The 23844-nt window shown below is 42.5% G+C and overlaps 2 protein-coding genes across 2 annotated transcripts; one reads left to right on the forward strand and one right to left on the reverse strand.

The window, feature by feature from the left end:
• Positions 1 to 267: 267 nt before the first annotated feature.
• Positions 268 to 3553, forward strand: LOC311502131 (terminal nucleotidyltransferase 5D-like; the record flags this gene model as incomplete). Its single annotated transcript, XM_084564264.1, has 1 exon — positions 268 to 3553. The coding sequence occupies exon 1, from the start codon at positions 1262 to 1264 to the stop codon at positions 3551 to 3553; it is 2292 nt and encodes a 763-aa protein (XP_084420390.1). The 5' UTR covers positions 268 to 1261.
• A 3971-nt stretch (positions 3554 to 7524) lies between these two features.
• Positions 7525 to 22983, reverse strand: brwd3 (bromodomain and WD repeat domain containing 3). The gene is made up of 40 exons (XM_084564877.1): positions 22851 to 22983; positions 22627 to 22685; positions 22495 to 22524; positions 22250 to 22309; positions 21163 to 21313; positions 20937 to 21035; positions 20632 to 20792; positions 19721 to 19942; positions 19438 to 19538; positions 19268 to 19338; positions 18897 to 18997; positions 18751 to 18791; positions 18550 to 18654; positions 18318 to 18468; positions 18065 to 18199; positions 17852 to 17980; positions 17452 to 17677; positions 17212 to 17352; positions 16945 to 17125; positions 16724 to 16817; positions 16447 to 16617; positions 16217 to 16290; positions 15945 to 16137; positions 15716 to 15826; positions 15526 to 15633; positions 15174 to 15298; positions 15005 to 15087; positions 14800 to 14911; positions 14591 to 14652; positions 13801 to 13956; positions 13587 to 13707; positions 13379 to 13504; positions 13210 to 13285; positions 13071 to 13121; positions 12845 to 12988; positions 12536 to 12688; positions 12279 to 12448; positions 11901 to 11989; positions 10933 to 11067; positions 7525 to 10823 (listed from the first exon to the last, which is right to left on the reverse strand). Exons 1-40 carry the CDS (start codon positions 22882 to 22884, stop codon positions 9949 to 9951), a joined length of 5427 nt encoding a protein of 1808 aa, XP_084421003.1. The 5' UTR covers positions 22885 to 22983; the 3' UTR covers positions 7525 to 9948.
• Between the last annotated feature and the right edge of the window lie 861 nt (positions 22984 to 23844).

A 23844-nucleotide genomic window follows, 5' to 3' on the forward strand; every position in this document is an offset into this window, starting at 1 on the left:
CTTCTCTGTAGCATTTTTTGGAAACAGGCTTAACATGTGACATTTGCCTCTGTGCTGAGTGAGTCAGCCTACGTTAATGATGACGTACCTTATTTACCCCTTAGTTGTTCCTCTTTTTTTTCTTCTTATTTGTATTGTTGAATAAATATATTGATTATCAACATCCACGTTATGTAGTCTAATGTGACGAGCTTAGATCCAGCTCGTATCTTATAGATCTACCGGCCGTGTTATATCTGTAGCTGTCAGCTGGTCAATGACACACAGGTGAGTCACCTGTAACTATCAGATGGACACGTGATGGTGGAGGAAAGTCAACCTGGCGTCTGCTCAATGTTTATCTAGCGTGACCAGCAAGAAAAAGGGCGTGAGAGGCAGCTCATGACGTTCATAATTCCAGTGGAATGTAGTACACCCCTGTCAGAAAAAAAAGTCCCTTTCAGAACTCATTGGAGGCGTCTTAATATTCCTCTTAATTTAAAGCTCAGCCAGTTCCATGTTACAAATGTGTCTTCTGCATTAGATTAGTGGAGCAAACATATGTTTTTTTATGACAGTCATGTAGCCAGTGATCTGTTTAAGAAATAAATGTGAGAGCACATTTTTATTTGCAGATAAACTTCTTCAGGTAGATAGAAAGTAGTTACTCATCCGACAGGGGACATTTCTAAAGTGTGCAGAGTAATTTAACATGGAAAAATTAAATTAGTTACAGTGCGTCACCAGTGTCTTACGTTTAAGCTCTTGCTATGCCATTCAATTGACTTTGTCATCTGTTATAATTCTGTGGCCATCTAGTGGCTGCACAGCAGACAAGCCAATCACAGGGAGACGTCCTCAGTCCTCAAAGCTGCCTGTTACACTTCCTGTTGAATAGTTTAATTTCAGATTTAGCTCATAAAAAAATAAGTGCTTACTAGAGCTAGAGGGGAATGAGAATGAATCATCTCCGGGTTAGAGTTAGCTCTGTTATTTCTAATTATCTAATCATATTTTTCAGATTTGAGATCTGAGATTTTCTGGAGGAGAGGATAAACAAAAGAGCAAATCCCAAGTCTATAAAAGCCTTCATTTTCAAGTAGAGCGTTCTACATCCGTCTGATACAGACATGGAAAGAAAAAAATTGTATTTGTGTGCACACAGACACTGAAGAAAAACCAGAGTTTTTACATGTTTACTTGCTGTATTACTGCTAGTCATTATGAAATATTAGCCACAATGTGATGCAAATGTCAGACCTCTGTTTCTCAGGGAAGGACGATGGAGCTTCAAACAGAAAAGAGGTTCCACAACCTGACCCTCGAGCAAGTTCAGGCTCTCGACAAAGTCTTGACTGAGATAATCCCTATCCATGGACGAGGGAATTTCCCTACACTGCAGGTGAGAGCCAAAGATATCATTCGTGTGGTGAAGGATCGGCTGGTGGAAAGAGACATCCAGGTTAAAGATATACGCCTTAATGGAGCGACTGCCAGCCATGTCCTCGTGAGGGATAACGGCCTGGGCTACAGGGACTTAGACATCATTTTTGGAGTGGAGCTTCCCCGGCAAGAGGACTTCCAGGTGATAAAGGAGGTGGTGCTCGGCAGCCTACGCGACCTCCTCCCTTGCGGGGTTAACAGACGGAAGATCACCTGCCTGACGATGAAGGAGGCCTACGTGCAAAAGATGGTGAAAGTTTTCAACGAGCACGACAGGTGGAGCCTCATTTCGCTTTCAAACAACAGAGCTAAAACCGTGGAGCTCAGATTCGTCAGCGCCCTTCGAAGGCAGTTTGAGTTCAGTGTGGACTCCTTCCAGATAATATTAGATCGTATGCTGGAGTCCTACTGGGAGACTGAAAGGAAGCAAGGAGGAAAGTTGGCTCTGAATGCTGGGAATTTGTCTAAAAGAGACAACAAGGATGAAAACAAAGAGCATGAGCAATCAAGCAATCCTCAGGGTGTTGCAGAAGATATTGTAAAAGATTCCGCAATGCCAACCGGTGGAGAAGGTCTGTGCCAGGAGGAAGCAGTCTCTCTTTTTCTTGAGAAAGAGCTTCCATGTGCAGAGGCTAAGCATGCAGATGGAAAAGTGGAGCAGGTGTTAGAACCTGACAGAATTGACTTACAGCATGAAGAAGAGGAAGTGGACGGCATTGAGGATGTGCATTCAGAGGAGGACATTGTGTTTGAGCTTTGTGAAGAAAATGCACAAGAGAAAGAAGAGTTTCATAGTGATTATCCTTTAGTTGCATCCCCTAAAACTTTATTTACAGACACCACAAATCCTGTGACAACAGCATGTTTAAAACTACAGAGTAATGAAGAATTACGTGAGTCACAAGCTTCCGAGTCTGTGCCTACAACACACACTGAAAAGCCAGCTCCAAGAGAAACGGCCCACTGTGAAGAAATTATACAATTTAAAGCAGACCCAGTAATCTGCAGGACTGAAAATACCCCAAGTCTTCAAGATTCACACCTTGAGTTCTCCTTTCCTCCTCCAGCTAAAAAAACTTGCAACACATCACAGGACATGGTCCCTGAACCCTGTCCCTCACCAAAATTACAGAGGAAAATGTCTCGGAAGTTGATCAGCAAGCCGGAGAAGTGGTCTTTACTGACTGATTTGTCAGACCTTACAACGCAGCTGTTCCCACCCATAGAAATACCGAAACCACTTCAACCTAAACCTCCTTTGCACGAGGGCGCGCAAGTCCCTGGCTCAAATGTACCTGAATCCAAGTCAGAGAACTCTGAAGGTGCAGGTACCCTTATAGTTCCCACACACAGTCCAGCCAGTACACCTCAGGAAGGGACTAGCTCCAGTCAAACTGTAGAACAATCAGTTAAGCCGAAACACTCAAAGAAGCCTCCTGATTCAAAGACTCAAAGTCACGCATGTGAAGCTGACAAAGCCTCACAAGTAGATGTGCGAAAACCGGAGCAGGCACACACAGCCCCTTGCTCATGGAGCGGGATGTCCGGGGAGCCCACCATCACTGTGGAAGCAGAGTGTATGTACGGAGACTTTGAGCAGGCAATGGATCACCTCCGCCAACGCCTCATTGCCACCCACAATCCAGAGGAGATCCGGGGAGGGGGCCTGCTGAAATACAGCGACCTGTTGGTGAGGAACTTCAGGCCAGCCAGCGAGACAGAGATCAAGTCTTTGGAGAGATACATGTGCTCCCGCTTCTTCATCGACTTCCCGGACGTAAGCGAGCAGCAGAGGAAGATCGAGGCCTACTTGCAGTGCCATTTCGTTGGCAACGAAGAGACGAGCAAGTACGACTATTTGATGACCCTGAGGCGCGTGATAGATGAAAGCACGGTTTGTCTGATGGGACACGAGAGGAGACAGACGCTCAACATGATCACGGTCCTGGCTCTGAGGGTGCTGGGCGAACAGAACGCCATCCCCAACACGGCCAACGTTACCTGCTTCTATCAGCCGGCTCCTTACATGACAGAGCCGATTTACAACAGCTACTTCATCACTCAAGCCCAGCCCCCGCTCATCTACCACCCTTACCCTCTACATGTCCACATGCAGACTGGCCTGGTGTAGCACAGGTACAGTGACATGCCCACAGGGAGGCATGCGGGCTGCTATTAGCATGGTGCTCTGCAAGCAGAGGCACAAATGGAAGTTTTAGCAACAACAGCCTACCACGGGCGCAGTGCTGTTTAATGTTTGAAATCCCTCCTGCTTTATGACATGAAAGATAATAAAAGGTCACACCTGAAAAGGGACTGGAGGCAAAGCACATCACGCTTTCAAGATGAACACTTTTGAAAAGGAAAGAATCGTTAGGAGCTCACATTTCAGAGAGCTTGGAGAGAGGATTTTATCGAAGACGAGGGACTTTGTTTATGGCCGTTTCGGCTGGGTTTTGGCAGGACTCTGTGCTGATCACCCTCCCCCGTTGAGGAGAATGTTGTGATGTGATAATTCTTTATTGCTAGACGATAAACTTCTCCAACATTTAAAACATAATCAATGACACAAATCTTAGTTTGGATGAAGTTTGAGTCACTTTGAATCCTTGACATTTCTGAGGGGTTAAAACCCTTTTAGCTGTGTTGTGAATCACCGGTCTCTGTAGGGTAACGTTTAACATCTGGCTGTATCTGTCTGTTCACTGTATAGAAATAGGACCCCATTCCCTGAGGGAACACATTAGATACAATCTTGTGTGGTGTTTCAGTGAAATTGTTAGTTATGTATTTGTGAATGTCAACACTCGAGTATAGGAGAGTAAATAGGTTCAGTTCATTAGGCGCTGTTCTCAAATCCCTTGGCCGGCGATGGAAACTAGAATCTGTACTAATCCTTTTGAAATATTCTTAACAAAACAGGCTCAACATGGGTTGAGACGGCACAATACTGGCACAAAAACAGACGGACGGATGTTGACCTTGGTCCTCCGGGCTGAAAATGAGGAAAAACAATATAATGTAGTTGACAACAACTGACAGCACATCTGCTTCACAATTTTCTGACAAAAAGACTAATGTGTGTTTTATGTTCTCTTCCTTCACCCCCTTCACTTCCACAATGTCCACAATGGGACGCTGACCACACACAAAATAGCAAAATAAAAAAAAAAGATGCAAAAGGATATATAACCATACGGTCATCTTAATAGAAGCCATGAACTGAGACAGTTGTTCTTTCCACATAGGACAGCCATACTCATTCATACCATTGTTTTTTCACATTTTCGATTCCAGCTCCAGTACCTGACGCCTCCTTTTCAAACACATCACTCAGATTGTTAAAGATGCCAACGTGTCGTCTGTCGTGTATCGGCCAGTATTGTGTAGTCTGAACCAGGCCTAATAAACGTAGAATCCGCTTCGCTGTGGGAGTAGTTTGGTCAGATTTGATCAACAGTAGACTAGCAACATAAGCAAACAACCCACTCACAGCAGATATTGGTTCAAATATTTCCACATTCGGACTGGTTCACAGAAGTACATGATGCCAACTTTTGTTAAATAAGCACTGCACATTTCACAAGAATGAAAAATACTGAAATCTCTCCTGTGAAATCACCAAAACTGTTAAAACTGTGTGTTTAGGTACTGTTGGGTATTCACTTTAAAAAAAAAATACAAATCATTTTCCTGCAGCCCCGTAGAATATTACTCCAAATGTCTCCTGTGACAAGAGTTGCTGAGTTGTGTTTTTGTATTCTCACCCTTTTGACAAAGCGCATAGTTATGAACTTGGAACTGCCTTTTATGAAGTCAGTCTTCTTATTCCCCATTAGAGGAACATGCAAGGATTTGTCTCCTTGTGGAAGTATGAATAAAGCTTTTGAATGTCTTGTATTTTTATTTATTTATTTTTATTTTAGAGATAATGCAGATGTTGAATCGTGTTTTTTTTGTCAACAGGCTGAATAGACTTCCTGCGTGTATTACATGGTGACAGTTGTTTGCTGTAGTGGACAAGGTGAATGAGTACAGTACCTTCTTTCGCGGTTATGCCTGCCATTGTGTGCAAAACAAAAAAAATGTCTTACTGCTTATTTCAGTTATTTAAGCTGCCTACCATGCAGTTATTACACTCTGTCCCTGTGTGTTTGTTCATGTATTCAGTATTAAAAAAAAAAAAACGACAGCGCAGGTTAGGATGTGAAGTCTGAGACTGAAGCACAATGTAAATGCAGTTAGATGTTGTCGAGTAATGACGGTGATTTAAATGCTCGTGATTCTCCAACTAAATATTGAAGTCCTCTAAAATACTGTGTGAAGTAGTGGCCCGTGTAGCTTTAGTGGTTGTATTGTACTGTATGTATTGTTAAGGACCTGTTATGCCAGTAGAGAAACTCAAATACCCCTGTTATGACATGTAATTACTCAGATTGTTGTGTTATTGTGATAATAAATATAACACAACTGCTCTCTGGAATCTTTCTTTGGTGGTCTGAGCTACACAGTCACTGCTTTGCTCTCATTAAGCCCCAAGGCACAACGTTTGTATGATTATCTTTGTGGTTTGAATGAAATTATGGAGTGTAATCTCGTTTCACTGTCACTTTGGGGACTTTCTAGTTTTACTAGATCGTATTGTCAGATCAGTTGTAAGTTTAGTGGTGCCATGGCAACACCATTGGTGTGCAAACTTGACAAAAGCCTGTGGTTGTTTAAAGTATTAGTTCACATTTCCAGCTCTATCCATTCGACACCCTGCGAGCTTGGTCAACCCATCCTGCTGGTCCTCCACAGTATACATCGGTCAGACACAATGTTAAAACCACCTGCCTAATATTGTGCTTTGAGACTCATTGAGGAATGGACGCAAGCCTTCTGAGGGGGTCCTGTGGCACCAGGACGTAGGTAGTGGGGGAGTAGGATTCTATGGGTTGAGACATTGGCGACCCTGGGTTCTGGGGTCTCAGGCAAAGATATACGTACGTTATCCCCCCAGAATAAACTATAGTGAAATCAGTCATAGGGTAGCTACAGTATGAGGCCACAAGTAGGGGTTGTGTAGTATGGTTATGCACTGTAGCACCTTCATAACTTTAAAGGGCAACTACTGTTTTTTACAACCTGGACCTAATTTCTAGCATAAAATACGATCTTTTACTCACCCATATAAGTTTTGTGTCACTTTTGCACCCGTTCAGGAGATAATTCAGGAGATACGCTATATCAGCGTATATCCTGCTAGTTTTTTGCAACATGGCTGAAATTACAGGTAAACAAGCCGACCGTCGCAGGTATGCTCACAGATGACATCATCCAGGTCAGAGGACATCATCCGGGGTCTGTAGGTCAATCTACAGACCCCGGATGATGATAACAGCTAACTCCGGACTCTAGCATTAACGTATGATAACAAAATATTGGTGAAATGAACGAGTTTCACGGCAGCTAATGCGTTATTTAGAGGCTGCGTCTCGGTGTCCTGTCACTCCCGCTATATGGATATACGCTGATCTAATTATCTCCTGAAAGAGTGCAAATGACACCAAAGTTATATGGGTGAGTAAACGACTGTATTTTATGCCAGAAATAAGGTCCAGGTTGTAAAAAAACAGTAGTTCCCCTTTAAGGTGGTTGTCGGTGCAAAATATTCCAGATGGGCCCTTTTCTGATGTTTTCACAGGGCCCCAAACAGTTGCTTGGTGTACCCGCTTGACAGTCTCAACACTGGGTCAACACATTGGGCTATTTTTTATACCTTTCAAGCTGTTCCCACGTAGGTGGGCGTGTCTGATACAAAGGTTTCCCAGAAGTCCACTGCACTGTGACGAGATGAGTGGTTTTAATGTTGTGACTGATCGGTGTATGTCCTGACTTCCTGTTCTTAGCTACACCAACACTTTGCTCTGCTTTGGGACAGAGGCCTGTCTTGCTCTTGTAAATACACACTTTTCCAATAGTTTTCCATTATTATCTATATCCAGTGACGCACATGTTATATATCTTTCATTCCTAATCCTGACCTGGCACACATCATCGTCATATTTCCATATTTCCTGCACTAACCCAACACCTCTCCCGATTGTGAAAAATCTGCCTTTTGAGAAGCACATTTTATCAGCATTTACAGATCCGACGAAGTTGCATTCACATAATACATATTTACAATCAGGGTACTTTATGATATCATAAAAAAAACTTGTTCCACTTTCTCTATGCCTTTTTATATACACAGCACATCTTGCTGTGCCCTCTTCTCATCCTAAAAGTGACCATTGCCTCTTTATTCGCTGATCAATGATTTAATTCTTGCAATCCTCCAGCATCTCTGCAGTTTCTAGGTGTGGCGGTGCACGGTGCGTCACAGCTCAACCTTGTTTGTTCCTCGTCTGACTCACCCCAGCTTTCAGTGCGTTAATGCAGTTAGGCGGGCGCAAATGGTACAGTCCGGTTTATGACTGCCTATCGCAGTCAATAGATGGTCCCGGTTTTCTGAAATTCTCAAATCACTGCCTTCGGTGGATGTTTACGACCCATAAAGACAACAGATGACTCAGTGCTGCTGAATAGCCCTTCAGGCTTGTGTTGGCCTAACACAGATAGACACTGAAAATCAAGAGAAATTCTTTTTTTATTTTATTAAAAAAGAAAACGCATACAATCAAATCATCATGTATAAAAGACAGTCGTGTAATCTTATTCCACCTACAGTAGAATTGTCGTATACTAGTCTGTTGCTTCGAGTCAAGACTAAGAGCCATCTACTATATGAAAATAAGATTCCAAAATAAGAATCGCAGTTCTGTCACTCAACTAGAATCATTTCAACACACCAGTTAATGCTGCCGCTCAGCATGTAAGAGATGCCGACGTGTGTTTTTTTCTCTGAAAACGTGACACCAACTAAACTGTAAAATAACCTCAGAGACCCCTCTCTCCCTCTGTCACGTCAGCGACCACACAGAGGGATGAGGAGGTGTGTTTGGATTTGAGCACCCAGTGTTGATATGAGAACGTGAGTCATCTTTTCTGCTGACTGGACGTTGCCTGAAATGATTTAGCACAACGTCTGCACGACTGCACAAAGTAAACATTATTGGTGTGACAGAAAAAGAATGCACCCGTTCTGCAGGAGAGACACCTTGTATTTAGATTTCAGATCGGTCAGGAATCACACACGGGGGGGGGGGGGGGGGGGGAGCGGAAAATGTGTAAAAAGCCATCATGTGTGCAGTTTAAAGAGTCCACGGATGGTCAGAAAAAAAAACAAAAGATGAAGAGAACACACCAACAAAGCGCTGATCTCTGATTGCCATCTTTGATTTAGACCAGGAGGAAGCCAACCCGATGGGACCTTCAGCTTAATCACGCACACACATTTCTAGTTATATCCTATTCAACTTAAAAATGGAGAGTGTGCTGGCACAGTTCAAACATTCTTACACAAAATTCACGAGAGGTTCCATCCTTTTCCTCTAATATCTCTATGTTACTCAGCTGCCACATGGAGTAGGTAAATGTGCAAATATTTCCTTTTCCTCATCACTACTAACAAAACGAAATAGAAACCCAAGTACAATACAATGGAAAAATAAATATTATCTGTGGAAGAGAGTCGGCCAAGAACCCCTTTTCTTTTGCACGCGCTTGGGTGGAGAAGGTGTCGCACAAGAAGCCGTGAGTGGATGCAGGTCTGATCCAACAGTACGAATGCAAACAGGATGCAGTGGCTTTCTTACCCAAAGAAAGAAAAGATAAATCACTTTCAATTATTATTATTATTTTTTTTTATAAAGCACCCAGTTCTACCTAAATACAATAATTGAAAAGGCAGAAAAAAAAAAGTCACCAGAAAAAGTAAACGGTGGAAAACATTCACAGGCCAAAGGACAGGAAGAGGGATATTACAATGGTGCCGCCAGTATTGCTAGTCCCCAGTCTACACAGAACAAATCAAAATGATGTGAGCTCTCAACTCAAGACTCGACACCAGATACCCTAAGTGATCCCGCATGTCTCACAGTGGTTGTGACGGAAACAGCGACCACTAGCATGAGTTTCGCTGAATTACTCATCGAGAAAAATGAACAGAGAGAAATATGAGCACCATTTTTTTGGCGTCTCCGCATCCTTCTTTGGTGACTGGGAGTAAGAAAAGTCATGGGACGGACGAAGAGGGGTGGATATAGTGTTTTAGCACTGGACGTGAAACACGCAGGATGAAGAGGAGAAGCGCGGGCGCAGTGTCATAAAGGCTCTCCCAGCGAGCAGTAAGGCCGAGGTGAGTTAGTCCAGTCGGAGAGGGTCCGTGTTGAACAGTAGCTCTGTCAACCAGGGAGGAAAAATCCGTGGCAACGTTTCATGAGCACCAGCTTTCAGTTTGAGAGTCATAAGCAGTCTCAGATAAAAAGAAAATAATATATATATTATATACACACGCTTGTACAAAAAAGAAAGAAAAAAAAATCCCTGATGTGTTACTCATGTTCAGTTTTTAATTGAGGTTTGGAAAGGGGCGGCGTGTCAGTGACTCCAGCCCATGAGGTGGCTGACACGGGCTTTCTCAGTCATGCGGCGCACCCGTCCTGAGCGGGACATGCCGAGGTTGAGGGGGTCGTCCTTCGACCCATGGCCATCATCCTCTGAGTCGTCCCTGTACAGAACTGTCCTTCGGCCCTGGTTGCGTGTATTGACCCGTCGAGACTTGCACTGACTGCCTCTCTGACTGTTAGCTGCTGCTGCTGCTGCTGCTACTGCCTCTCTCTGCGCCTCATCGTCATCATCCTCCTCCTGCTCCTCAGGTTCCTCCTCTTCCTCGGGCTCCTCCTCCTCCTCCTCTTCTTCCTCTTCATCTTCTTCCTCCTCTCCAGCTTCCTTTTCATGTTTCACATCAACCTGTTGTTGCTGCTGCTGCTGCTGCTCCTCCGCCTCTTCTTCATCCTCCTCTTCTGCCTCTTCCCCTTCATCCTCCTCCTCCGCATCTTCTTCTTCATCCTCCTCCTCTGCCTCCTCCTCATCATCTTCCTCTTCTTCTTCTTCTTCCACCACCACCGCTACCGGCAGCTGCACTCGTGCCCTTTTAGCCGCCTGTGCCATGTCCTCTCCTCCTTTATGTCTCCTTTTCCCTGAGGCCGCCACCTGACCCTGGGCAGAGAGGCGCACTGACAGGCAGGGGGCTTTGCTGTAGTCGTGATCTCCTCCTTCCACATACTTCTCCATCTCAGAATCGGAACTGTTCTCACTGTCTGAAGATGAGGAGGAAGAGGAGGATGACGAAGAGGAGGATGACTCTGATGAGGAGCTGTTGGATCCGGATGCCTCGTCATCATCCGACTGCGGCGCTTCCTTCCCGTGGCGCTGTCTGGGGCCATTACTTACATGCAAGCTACGCTGGCGTCCTGGAGCAAGACAAGAGGACGACGGTTAATTTCGCCCACATAACTTCAATGTCACACTAAAAGGAAAAATGCCGACACATTAAATGATACGACGCAACGCTGGTGATACCTGACTTCTTCACCGGAGTTGCTTGGCTGCGGGTAACCCGATGTGGCCCTTGATTTCTGCTCTCGCTGCTCGTCCCTGAACTTGGGGAAGAAGGCTGGATGTCTTCTTCCTCTGCTACACTGCTGCTTTGCTGAGCTAAAGAAACAACACAGTGCAATTACAAATGAGAACTGTCATCACATTAGAAAATACCACAAGGTTTGTTTAGATTTTCTATCTAAGATCCTTGGTAAGTATAAGGCCATCACCAAACAACTTCTACAGCCATGCTAGTGACTCAGTGGTGATGATTTCCATTCTAGTTTTACAAGTATTTGGTCATGAACCTAATGGACAGAAAGTTTTGACCTGATTTTGGTGCTAGAGGAAAAGTTAAACAATATGTAAAGTAGAAGACATTCTTCTTGTTAAGGTATGGACATAGAACATACTGGTAACAAAGGCCAACTGGGACGTCATCTCACATCGTACAGAGCTGGCCTCTCCTGAATCATGCTGATCAGTTGGTCTACATTTTCTTTATCCAAGATGATCATTGTGAAGATATTTGAGTTCAGATTAGATAAAGATGTAAAATGCTTTCTGTGTGCCTTTTGAACTACTTCCCTTTCTATTCTTGAGCATTGGTTCTCTGAGCTAAACAACTAATCAAAGTGATCTTTCATCGAATTATTCTACTGCTAATTCAACATACTTCATCAGCTGAAAAGCTGCCCACAAGGGTTTGACTAGTGCCAACAGCGTGAGACACACCAGAACAATTAAGACCAAGGAAGCTCATGACAGCTCGGAAAATGGCCAACTGTCAGCTTGGTTTGTCAGAGACAATTGTGGGGAAAAAATGGTTTAAAAATAGGCAAAAAAATCCTGTCCCTTCACCAACTGTAATAGAATCAGTTTACAGCATTATGGTGCGCAACAGAGAGACCTACAAAGCAAAAAACATAGATGCAATAGTGAAGTCATACCTTGACATTGTCTCTGAGAACGATTCTTAGATGAGGTCTGGGACTTTTTTGGCTTTGACACCTTCCCTGACTTGTGCTTCCCTTTAGGACTGGACATATGAAACAGAAATAAAGCAAGATTTCAGAATAATTAACAGCCATACAAAATAAAACAGTGTTGGCAACCTTCAGCAGGTTTAAAGTTCACTGATCAGACCCAATGTTAAAACCACCTGCATAATATTGAGCCCCTGTGCCCTAGGTTTTGAAATAAGGAAATACAAGAAACAACACCTCAAGTATTTTTGAAGTTGTTGAATGCACATTTGAAATATTTTCTAAAGCAATGAAAAAGATAATCTGATAGAAGTGAGTGGTGACATGAATGAGGCTCAGTACCTGGGAGATGGACTATTAGGAGGGGAGCTGCCTCCATTGTGCAATCTACTTCTGTAGCTGAGTCTCTGACGAGACCGCCGTTCGTTCTGAATGGCAGACTTGTGGTCGGAGATGATAGAGATGATGTGTTTTTCAAAGAAGGCCGACAAGCTGAGGGTCATGGTGTAAATCTAGACGCGAAGGAAAGCAATAATTAAAATACCACAGTATTTTCCTTGTGTGATTTTGTTGTTGATGCTTTGCTGTTGATACTACACCTGTGATTTCTTGTTAGGTGTGTATGCTTTAGAGTTGCTGAAAATGAGGCGGACGTCTTTGGCAAACTCCATCGGATTTTCGTAGTTCCCTACTGCCAATGTCTCCGACACTGTACCAAGATCCATTGGAGTGTCAATGATGTCTCGATAGTCCTGAAATGAAGCAAGGAAAAAAGTAGAAATGTTCAAGTACTGTGTTCAAGAATTTACACTTGCAACATGCATTTCTAATGTCACAAGTAGTATAAAGTCTTTTGTGTCATGAGTGGCGTTGTAATTTCAAGTGGCGGTTGTTGCAGAGTGTTTTACCGGATACTCAAAGAGATCCACGGGCTGTCTGAATGGTTCTGAATCAGGCGATACTATCATTCGCCGCAGGAGCTCTCGACATTGACCTCGCCATGCTTTTACATCCAGAACAACACCACGCTTCTTAGAGTTCGAGTTGACTCCCTGGGAGACCGAAAGAGAAATTTACTAAGCAACTCGCAGTAAATTTAAATATCTTGTTGCTGGAACATCTGCTCACTCTTACCCGATGTCCTGTAGATGTTCCTGGACTGTCAGAGTCCACATCCAAGTCAACCTGTTGAGGAACACATAAACATAAATGTATATATCTACAGCAAAAAGAAGTCATTGTAATTTGAAAAGGATATTTTACAAAGCCTCACCTCTGCTTCTTCTCCACTGCTGACTTCAGACTTCAGTTTGTGAAACAGATCCAAGATGTCAGTGCAGCTCTGATCTCTGAAGGAGACGGCAAGAAAAGGAATCAGACATGTGTGAGTATTCAGACACCTATAATCTAAGATCTCTAGCAGGAACTCAGAGGAGACTTACCCAATGTAATGGAGGAGAACGTCAGTAACCACCTTGGCGGATGCTACAATAGGGCTTTGGGGTTCGTTGAAAGTGCGTGCATTGTGTTCAATGTAACGCACCTCCCACATTAATGCAGAGATCCGCCTGTGGCAGAGAAGAATATCCGTCAGTGGAACTCGGTGAAGACAAAATGTGGCTGTGCTTGAGGTTAAGTCTGCTGCCTCACCTGTAGAAGCGATTCTCCAGTCGTTTGCGGATAGTGCTGAGGTCAGTGGGGTAAGCTACAGCAGTACAGTACAGAGGGTAGTCCTGCAAATTCACTGGTGTTGCAAATGCTTTGGCTACATCTGTGGACGAACACAAATCAGATTAAACATGGGAAAGATGAACACGGTGAGACTTATCGTGTAACAAACTATTGCCAAGTCTTTGTTGCCTACCCAGAGTCAGAAGCAGGTCGATGCCATTGATGACTCTCTCACATTCTTCATCTCGAGTGTGAGCCCCCCATTCTCCTTCCTGAGGCCTGTAGAGCAGAGCTTTCATCTCCTCTTCTGCCACCTCCACCCCATCGCCAACCTGTTCGGGCAACGCAGCTGAGGGTGCCACAAAATGTATCATAAAATGAAACTACATCCGCTCACCAGTTACATAACATGTATAAAGAAGAGAGAAAATAGCTTATTCTAGGTGGAGGTTATAAATCTCATCAGAATGGAAATGTTCAAGATTATGTGACAAAATTTCTTCTTTCCATTCTCATTTCCTGGAACAAAAGTGGGGAATAAATCTAAACTGACCCAGTAAAAATGTCATTTATAATGAAGTACTTGGTTGTACGATTATGTCAGAAAAATGGCACTTGAAAAGGAGCAGCTAGAGGTTTCAAATCTTGGGGGATGAGTACTGAACAACAATCTATTAATGCTAAAACAATAAGGCTCTTTGCCTTGAGGGCACATACACATTATGGCTAGAGAAAGTGAAAAAAATGTTTTGGTTGATTTATTGGAATTCTTTAGTCGTAATATATCTTTCCTAACTCTATAGTGACATTGATTACTGGTATATTTTACACGAATTTGGTGCAACATTTTACTGATTAGAAAATTTGACTCATGTCTGTAAATTGTGTTCTGATCATCTCTCATTGGTTGTGTTTTTTGTGCAATTGTAGAAAGATGATGCTTTTTGTTTAAGACCAAGCAAACCTTTCATATTAATACTGACCTTCCTCAGGAATAGGCTCCATGTCCCAGGGACTCATTTTCTCCTGCTCGCCATTATCCCACCTGACAAAACAAAAATAGATGAATTTGTTTTTTCTCTGATTCAACTTTAATGAAATGTGAACATGTTATGAACTAAGAGCCCTGTTGATAATATTGTGTTGGAGTGTTCTTGCAGCAGCAGCAAACACTGTCGAGATATACACGTACTTCACTGCGTAGCACTGAAACAGGCTATCTGGATACTCCAGCTGCAGGGGCTCCTGATCCTCCACAGATCCGAACCACCAGGCGTCATCGATGATGCTGCGGAATCTCATACCTGAGGAGAAGATTAAATGAAAGTGATGGGTGGTCCACAACAAAGATGAGTAGTAAACATGTCACTTTAAAACACTTCTGGGGAATAACTAACCTGGCTGCCAGTTGTGCTCTCTTGCCTCATTGTAAAACTGCTGCAGTACCAGAAAGTCTATGACATCCGGCATGTCATGATACCTTGACAAACAGGGAATAAAAAAGGGATGAAATACATATGATTTCCATTATTTATTGTACTGTATGTACTGAATATAAATACTCACTTTAAAGAGAAAGATTCGTTGGTCATCTTCCCTGAGACTGGGTCCAAGAAAGCCAGCTTTAGGCAACAGAGCGTAGGGGGTCCCACTTCGTACTTGATTCCAACCACTTTCACAGATTCCTGGTCCTAAATGGGCAGAAGAAAAAAAAATTTGTAGCTCCTTTGTGACAAAGTCCAGTAGCTGTAGATTAGTGGAAGATTTCTGCACAGTGGGCATGACTGCCTGCCAGGTTAACGTTGTCAGAAAGTTACATAAATTGGCTGCTATTTTCAGACTCTCTAGGAAGCTTAGCTCTAAAGGAGCATGTACGGTCTGCTTACTGCTCTGGCTTTTATATAAAACAGTGCCTCACCCTGAGGTTGAGTCTGTTCCACGGCTGTTTCTGAGGGTTGATGCTGTAGGCTTTGGCCCTGCGTACAGCTCGGACGTAGGCCTGATGGCCCTGTTTGAAGTAGATGAGCTGGAGGAGGACACAAGAGGTATGCTTAAAAGGATTAAATATGATATGCATTTCTGTTTGATGCTAGAGTGACAGGTTTTACCTCATCTCCCATTTGTGGAACAAAAGGAGAGCGGCGTGGGATCGTTTCCATTATCCATGATGGCGGCAAAAACTCCTCAGCATCAAGTCCACCCAGAGAAGATGTGGGTTTCTGAATGTATACAATTTGTTTAGATGTTAAGGTACATAATTCTTCCTATAATGTGTAAACCAGCTACAAAGCTATGCTTTTATTGTGAGTAATGGATCTGTAGGTCATGGTAGCTCACCTGTTTGGTCTCCTTGGGCTTCTTCTTCTTCTCAGCTTCCTTCTTTTTTGCCTCCTTGGCCTCCTCACCACCTTCTTCCTCCTCAGAGCTGCTGTAACCTGCAGGCTGTACGGGCCTCCTGGTAGGTCGCTTTGGTGGCTGAAGGTTGATCCCTGCATCAGCTGTCCAATCAGAATATTCACTGGAGGAGTCACTGAGAATCATAAAGGGATGCTGTTAGGTGGTTAAATACAACTACATCTTGTAAAGCGTGCCCAGTTAAGATTATTAACCTGGAGCTGCTTTCATCCTGCCACTGAGTTTCACCATCGGAGGAGGCATCGGTTTGCTCCACCTGTTCTGCTGCCTGTCAACACAAACAGCACCTTTCTCATCATAAACTGGAGTTATCAGTGCTCTTTTCTGGCTTAATTTCAATGACTTCTAGCATGTGTAACATTACAACTCATGCTCAAGACAGCTCTGCTAGTAGTGTTTTGGTGAGTAGAAAGATGGAACGTACGTCTCTATCACTGTCAGAGTCTATCTGGCTGTCAGAGTTCCGTCGGTTGCTGGTATGTCGACTTCTGCTTCCAGGACGGCGGACTTGAGCTGAGCGGGTTTGATAGGTGTGACGTTGCTGCTTCTTCTTGGTTGGCCGCAGGGAGCGCAGACGTGAAGTCAGCGGATCGCTCTACACCGTGCAAAAGATCGAGGGATGAAATTAAAGAGCAGAAAATTATTTGGATATATATACGACTAGCTACTTATGAAAACAACCCACATGAAAACTATCATACCTTGGGTGTGCAAGTTACTGGTTTCTTCCTCCTCTCCACATTGTATAGAGAACATTCCATGTTGCCTTTGGCTTGTCTGCTCTCCTCCATTACTCTTTAAAAATGATGACATGTACACAATTACTAAAAGGTCTTCATTAAAGGATGATAAATTTGTATAAAAATCTAAAGTGATCTATGTAATATCCTTAAAACTACTTTAATTCATCCTTCCGTCTTACCTGAATATTCCTTGTGGTACTTCATTGACCACCACTCTACGGCTCCAGGCCAGCAGATCCCTCTCTGTGGCTACTTGACTACGAAGGGCATTATGCTGCATCTGCCACACCCCATCAACCTGTCCACTTCTGCGAGGTCCAACAGTTGGAGAGGAGGCCATCACCTCTGCTCCATCACCAGCTTTAAAGAACAAATGTATGTTGATGAGCACAGCACAATGAAAAATCTCTGTAAAATTTCCCTACATAACGTTAAGTAATACATACCCTCTTCCCCTTCAGCTTGCGGTTCTTGATTCTGACGCTCGTCCTGCTCATTCTGCAACTGTCTGATGAGATTGTCCAACATATTTTCTTCATTTTCTGCCGTTTGTTGGCCAAGTACCTGCTCAACCAGCTCTCCATCACCTAAGAAACAAAGAGGCAGATCACGGATCAAACTAAGTTTCTTAAGTTAAAACTGCAAAAAACATAGTGAATGGAATAAGTAACGAGTGGGTTATTTACTGTTAGCCATGTATCCTAGCTGAGGTATTAGCTGATCCTCTTTGCAGTTTTCTCTTCCTGGCACCAGGCGCTGGTAGTGAGGGGGATGAGGATTCCCGTCAACGTCCACCAGGAAAGGTGGAGGCATAAGGTGAGGGGCTTGTTGCGTCTGCTCGTCCAGAACGTAGTTATTAGAGTCACGAATAAGAGGTCGGTAGTCCGTGTGGAAGAACATCTGGTCAGGGATCTAAAAGGGATCAAGAGTCGATATGTTGATTCAAAAAGAGGTGACACGATTACCTACCGTGATTAAAGAACAGATGTATAAACAAGATAATTTTTTTTTATATATCATCTTATTTACCAAAAAGATGATATGACAGAGCAATTATGTTTCCAAGAATACTGAATATGCCGTTACCTTCTCATATGGTCTGCTGCAGCCGAAGCCAAAGATCAACAAGTGGCCATGTGAGTCAGTGCAGGCAAAATGCTGCCCGTCACTTGAGAACTTGCAGTCAAAAATTGCACCATGGCCTTGGCCCTCAATCTGGAAACAAATATTATAATATGAGCTAAATGCTAGTGTGAAAAAAACACTCCTGGTAGGGTCCTCACATTGCTGATAAATTACCATGTTGAAGAAATTGCGGATCTTGGTTCCTTTGCTGAGGTCCCAGATGAAAATGTTGCCATCGTGGCCAGCAGACAGTATGATACGAGAGTCGAATGGGTGAGCCTCCATCACGAATACCTCGTCATCGTGACCCTTAAACAGAAAGCGAGCGCCAACTTTCAGGGTTTTCAGTTGGTGAAAAACAGCTGTTTCACTCTTTTTTTTTTTCTGAGGGAGCATTGCAACAAAAATGTCCGATTCAACCACTCACAGACAAAACATGCAGCAGCTGTCCAGATGTTGCACTCCACACTTTCAGCAGGTAGTTTGACACCGCTGTGATGACGGTGGTATCTGCGCGGTCCCAGGCCACCATGGTCACCACCAGCTTGACTTTATCATCCCCATTGGCAGCAGCGCTCCTAAATGAAAATATTCCATCAGACATGAAAAGGACCGAAACGACATCGGAAAACTCTGTGTCATGTAAAACGCTTTCTTACCCAGGCAGCCTTGCAGCCATGTCCAATGTGATACTCTTCCACTCTTGTTGCTGGTAATGCCAGATCCTGGCTGTGCCATCACGACTGCCACTCACAAACCTTAGGCTGCACACACACACACACACACATTCAACTTTAGAAGTTTGTAAACAACACAAAAACCAGTTTGACATCTGTGTAGATCTCAGCAAACACACTCACCTGTCACTGTTATTACTAAACTGCACGACAACGACTTTATCCTGACAAAAGACAAAAAGAAGGTTAATAACTTAAGTCAGACATTAAATGAAGCTTAAAGGCTTTAACAGAGTTGACCAAGAAGAATAAGTGTTTTTCTTTCTTACCGTGTGAGCATCCATTTCAGAGACCTTCATAGGAGTTTCAGCACCAAGGTAGTACACCCTGATCATGTGATCCGTTCCACCGGTAGCCATGAACATGCCACCTATTAACAGTAAGCAGAATGAAATGGAAGTGATAAGAACACCATCAGTCCATATTCATACATCGATATAACATATGTAAATTATATTTTCCCAGTGAATTTTATCAAACTCAAAACATTTTTTCATTTTGAAAACATACACCACTGTACACTAATGTATGCCATTGATTTTATTTTACTTTAAGCAAAAGGAGTGGAAAAAAGAAGAGACACGTATCCAGAATGTTATCTAGATGGTGTGATATCGGTTTGGTCTGGGCACACCCTTACCACTACTGAAAGAGGAAGTGGACACTTGTACTCCTGGCCGTGAACGCTCAACAAACTTGACTGGTTGATCACTAAGGGAAAGAACAAAATAAGAAAGCGGTGGTTGTTTTTATGAAAAAAGAAAATCAGCAGCTAAAAAAAGCTACACTAAATGTCTCATTATTACTTACTTGAATTTCATGCTGAGAGAGTGCCACTTCCAGAAACACACCATGCCGTCTGCACCTGTTGAGGCAAGGTATCGCGTTGTCCCTTTGACAGCAGGACAAAACTGAGGGGAGAGAAGGTCAGTGTTGATTAGGTCTGGCCAGTATTTAACATGACGGCAGCAAACACCTAATTTAAGTTGACACAGTACAGGGGTAGAGTAGAGAATCAAGGTCATACTTCTGATATTATGAGAAAGCCTGACATAAGCCTTCGTAACACTGGAGATTAATGCTAAACTATCACCTGTATGGATGTGATGGAGGCAGCATGGGCCTGCAGAATAGTGATAGGCGCACAAGTCCGTAGGCACCAGACTCTAATGATTTTGTCACAGCTGGCCGAGGCAATGAGACTGTTCTCGTGGTTGACAGCCATGTCACAGATCTCTGCTGAGTGGCCGCGGAGTGTTGCCAGGAGCCGGCCGTCATCTGTGGCCCAGATTTTCACCAGGCAGTCATCAGAACCCTAAAAAACATCAGACATTGACAAATGAGACGTTTTTATTGGGACTCTGACTGAAGAGTGTTCATCATCTAACACCATACACTGTGAACAAAAACAAAAAGGCATCTTCATGACAAGCAAATGTGCATTATGCAAAATACACACTCACTTGCCAGTTAATGAGGCACACTAGTAAAAATGACTTCACTCTAATCCAACAGTCATGCACTAAATCTTATCTTCATGAAGGTTATGGTATTTTGCATTAGTTTTAAATAACTGGGTGAGCTGTTGATTCAACTGTGTTTTCATTGTGTAATTCAATCTAGTTTAAGAGCACCACAAACTACATCCACCAAAATGATCATACAGTTCCAGCTTTCTTACACTGTTTCAATATAAACTGAACATTAGAACAGTCACGAAGAGACTTTGTGAAGAACTGCTATATTAGAATGTACCTGTTTTCACTTGTATACCTAAAGAATTAGAAAGTGAGTGTATTTACAGTGACAAAAGCAAAATGGGTCTGTAACTAATAAAGCAAGCACTGTCTTACAGCAGTGGTAACAACTACAACTCAGAGAGATCCTCAATTTGCACTATATGTTTTCGGACTTTAAACAGTCGGCTTACATAATAAATGACAGCTCGAAGCACAATTAATAAAATACACAAAATGAAGTTGCTCTGCAATATTTACGACTCACCGTAAATATCCGACGACCGGTGCGGTCGAAGGCTACACAGTAGACTGCAGAAAGGTGGCCAAGGATCCGTTTGTGTATCTTCATGTGTTGGTAGGAGGAAGACGGCAGGACCTGGCCAAAACGAGTTGTGCCTGTGGCCTGGCGAGCACCCATGATGGGCACTTGAGACAGACATTTGAATGATTAGTTGTGGCAAAAGGCTGAAGAGTACAGAAAACTGCTTTTTGACCTTTCTGACATAATTTGTAGAAATTATATAAATAGATAAAAAGGATTTTTAAAAAAATAAAAAATAAATCACACACCAATATTTGGAGGACTTCCATTGTTGACTGGAGGTTCTGGTGGACGACCTCGGTGGAGCGCAGCAACAGCTGAGCCACTGCATACCTTGTGGCCACAGCCTTAGTTACACAGACAATTGGTCAAAAATTATTGCGTAAAATAAATGATTTTATTTGAATTTGAAAACAGATGGTATGACGACCGACAACAAATACAGAGAGTAAAGGACAACGGTGGATGGCTCACTTTTGGTGGTGCGCAGTAAAGACTGTCTCCCCAGCCCCAGCAGCGTTTGGACTCCAGGAACACTAGGTGGGATCTCCTTCTCTATAAGTGGGCCAATCCGCTGACACACACGGAGCAGATAGTCTGCAGGAATGTGCTGGTTCAAAATCACCTATAAAATCACAGATAATTATTACATGTCAGATTAACCAGCATATTAGCACTAAGAACATGTCCCATCTGTTGACCAAGCTGACATTGAAATTGAGCCGATAAACTCTATTTAAATGTCATATTAATTTCTTCTAACAACTGTATCTATTAGAGAAGGACACAATTTAAGTGAAAAAATGTTCATATGCAACTATCCACTGATTGTTGCAGGTGTTTATTAAACTTTTTTATTCATTCTACAAATCAAGTTAATTACCCTCTCAAACAAGCGATTCAACTAGACAATGCAATGGGATAAAACTCCACCATTTTGATTTTCTGGTCTACTTAAATTGTTTTATATCCACAATAGAATTATATGATACCATTCAAACAGCTAAGCAGTCACACAAACGTACAAATCAATAATTCCTTGTAAAGGACGTGATTTTTTTATTTTTATTTTTTTTTACCTCGTTATGTTTATACTTGCTCGTAATTATATTTTACAGAATGGTTTTGTCATGCAGATAGTTGAAAAACAAACCACAGAGAGAACAGGCGAAAAAACGAAAGAGGAGGGTCAGAAACGCTCACAGCCAATCCAAACTCGTTTTCCGGTTCCTTTGCAAAAGTAACTGTGATTTCATTGGCCGATAAGGGAGATCGACAGCTCTCTGGATCTGGTTCAGCCTATCACTGCCTGCCCATGTCTTTATTCTCCGCCCATTAGCCCACACAATAGCAAAGCCCGTATATAGTTATTTATCAACAGACCTATACTAATATAGATGTTAAATATACTCGAATAAATATAAACTCAAGTCCAACGCATTTATTTTTAATGGGTAATTTTATTAAAAACACAGACACACGCCACGGCGCGATTGTCGATTAAAAGCGAAGTAAAATGACTAATTTGATTAAAAAGTTCATTATGACAAAACACACTCACCCAGTCCTGGAAGGTCCGTTTGTATTTCTTCCCGTCCCAACTCCATCGTTGCGGGACCAACTAAAGTTAATAGACAAGCTATTAGAGATAACACAAAACTGCCTGGTTCGTCTCGACAGGGAAACGCGCTCCTTTATCTTAACAACGGTAAAAAATACTCAAAGTTTGACCGAAAAGCGTCAAGAAAGGCAGGCACATGGACACTACACATGAGAATAAACACAGAAAGGTCCAGCTGAACCTACCTCATACTCCTCCAGCTCCTCGATCAGAATCTAACAACAGACAGACACAGTTAGCTCTAGATGCTAGCACGGCTACTTCTCTAGACGAATTATAACAGACGAGTTACTATTTTGCTTGTTGTATGATGTTACCTGTGCTGATTTTTTACAAGGTCCAGACTGTAGAAATCTGGCAATGAGGTAATACAGTTCTGAAAAGAAAGAAAAGCCGTATTAGCTAGGCACTAACTAATGAGAGCCGAGCTAACGTTAGCTAGCTTTGCGCTCGGTTACTTAGCTCGCTGGCTGACACACAACTGCAAAGTCTGTAAATGCAAAATATTTAGTCGCGAACCGAACGCATGCTATGCACTCACCAGCTTCTGTCTGTGAACAATGTTCTCTTGCCATCACTTGATAAGACAGGCGACATCAAGACAAACTGGTGTTTTAGCTTGCTCGTTAGCCGCCGGCTAGCTAACAGTAGCTAGGTGTGTGTAGCTAAAACAGGCTAGTGAATGGCCTCCTCCTTCTCAAGTTGTTCACGGACCACCTGGTGCTTTGTATTAGCGCCCTCCAGTGAAACAGTGTAAGGCTGGACGGTTTGTTTTGTTTATTTAATATGAATAAATATAACAGATATTTAAATATTAAAATGTACATCTAACTATTTCAGACAGTAATTAAGAAATAGACGATATAATGAATATATCAGTGTTTGTTTGTTTTTTTCGGAAAATGTAACAAGTTATATACATTTACACATTTATGCTATAAGAAATATCTAGAATGTATTTTTAGGTTGTTTAGTTTTTCCGTGAATAAAAATAAATTTAAAAAGTAAAGGAAATTAAACTAGAATAAAAAAATATGTTAAAAAATATAAAAATAAAAAATATTGCCATAACAATCTCATTCACACATAATAATAAGTCACTGTTATTGCACATCACGTGAAATTATTGCACTTGTTTGTGTTGCAGATTGTTGTGACAAATTATTGCACAGATGTATTGCACATTGTTATGAGAATTACTGTGTGAATTACTGCACATTCACATTATTCTTTATTGTTTGAGTTGTTCGTTGCGATTATGGTTCCTGCATAGAAGCTGGATGGATCTTGAACATTTGATTCTCATAAAAACATGTTTCTGTGTCCCCAGATGGAATATTTTTACTATTTTTAGTGTGAGACAAGGTGGATATTTTTTCAAACATATTTAGAGGGTGTAAATACAGTTCCAGACACAGTGCCTTGCTTGTTTTGCACACAGAAATGCAAATCTGACGTTTAGAAAGACATGCCCATGTATTTAAATGGCTCACTCTTTTATATTAATACTTTAATGGTTATACTGTGTGTATAAA

Source organism: Chelon labrosus, assembly GCF_963514085.1.
Source record: "Chelon labrosus genome assembly, chromosome: 17".
Lineage (NCBI taxonomy): Eukaryota > Metazoa > Chordata > Actinopteri > Mugiliformes > Mugilidae > Chelon > Chelon labrosus.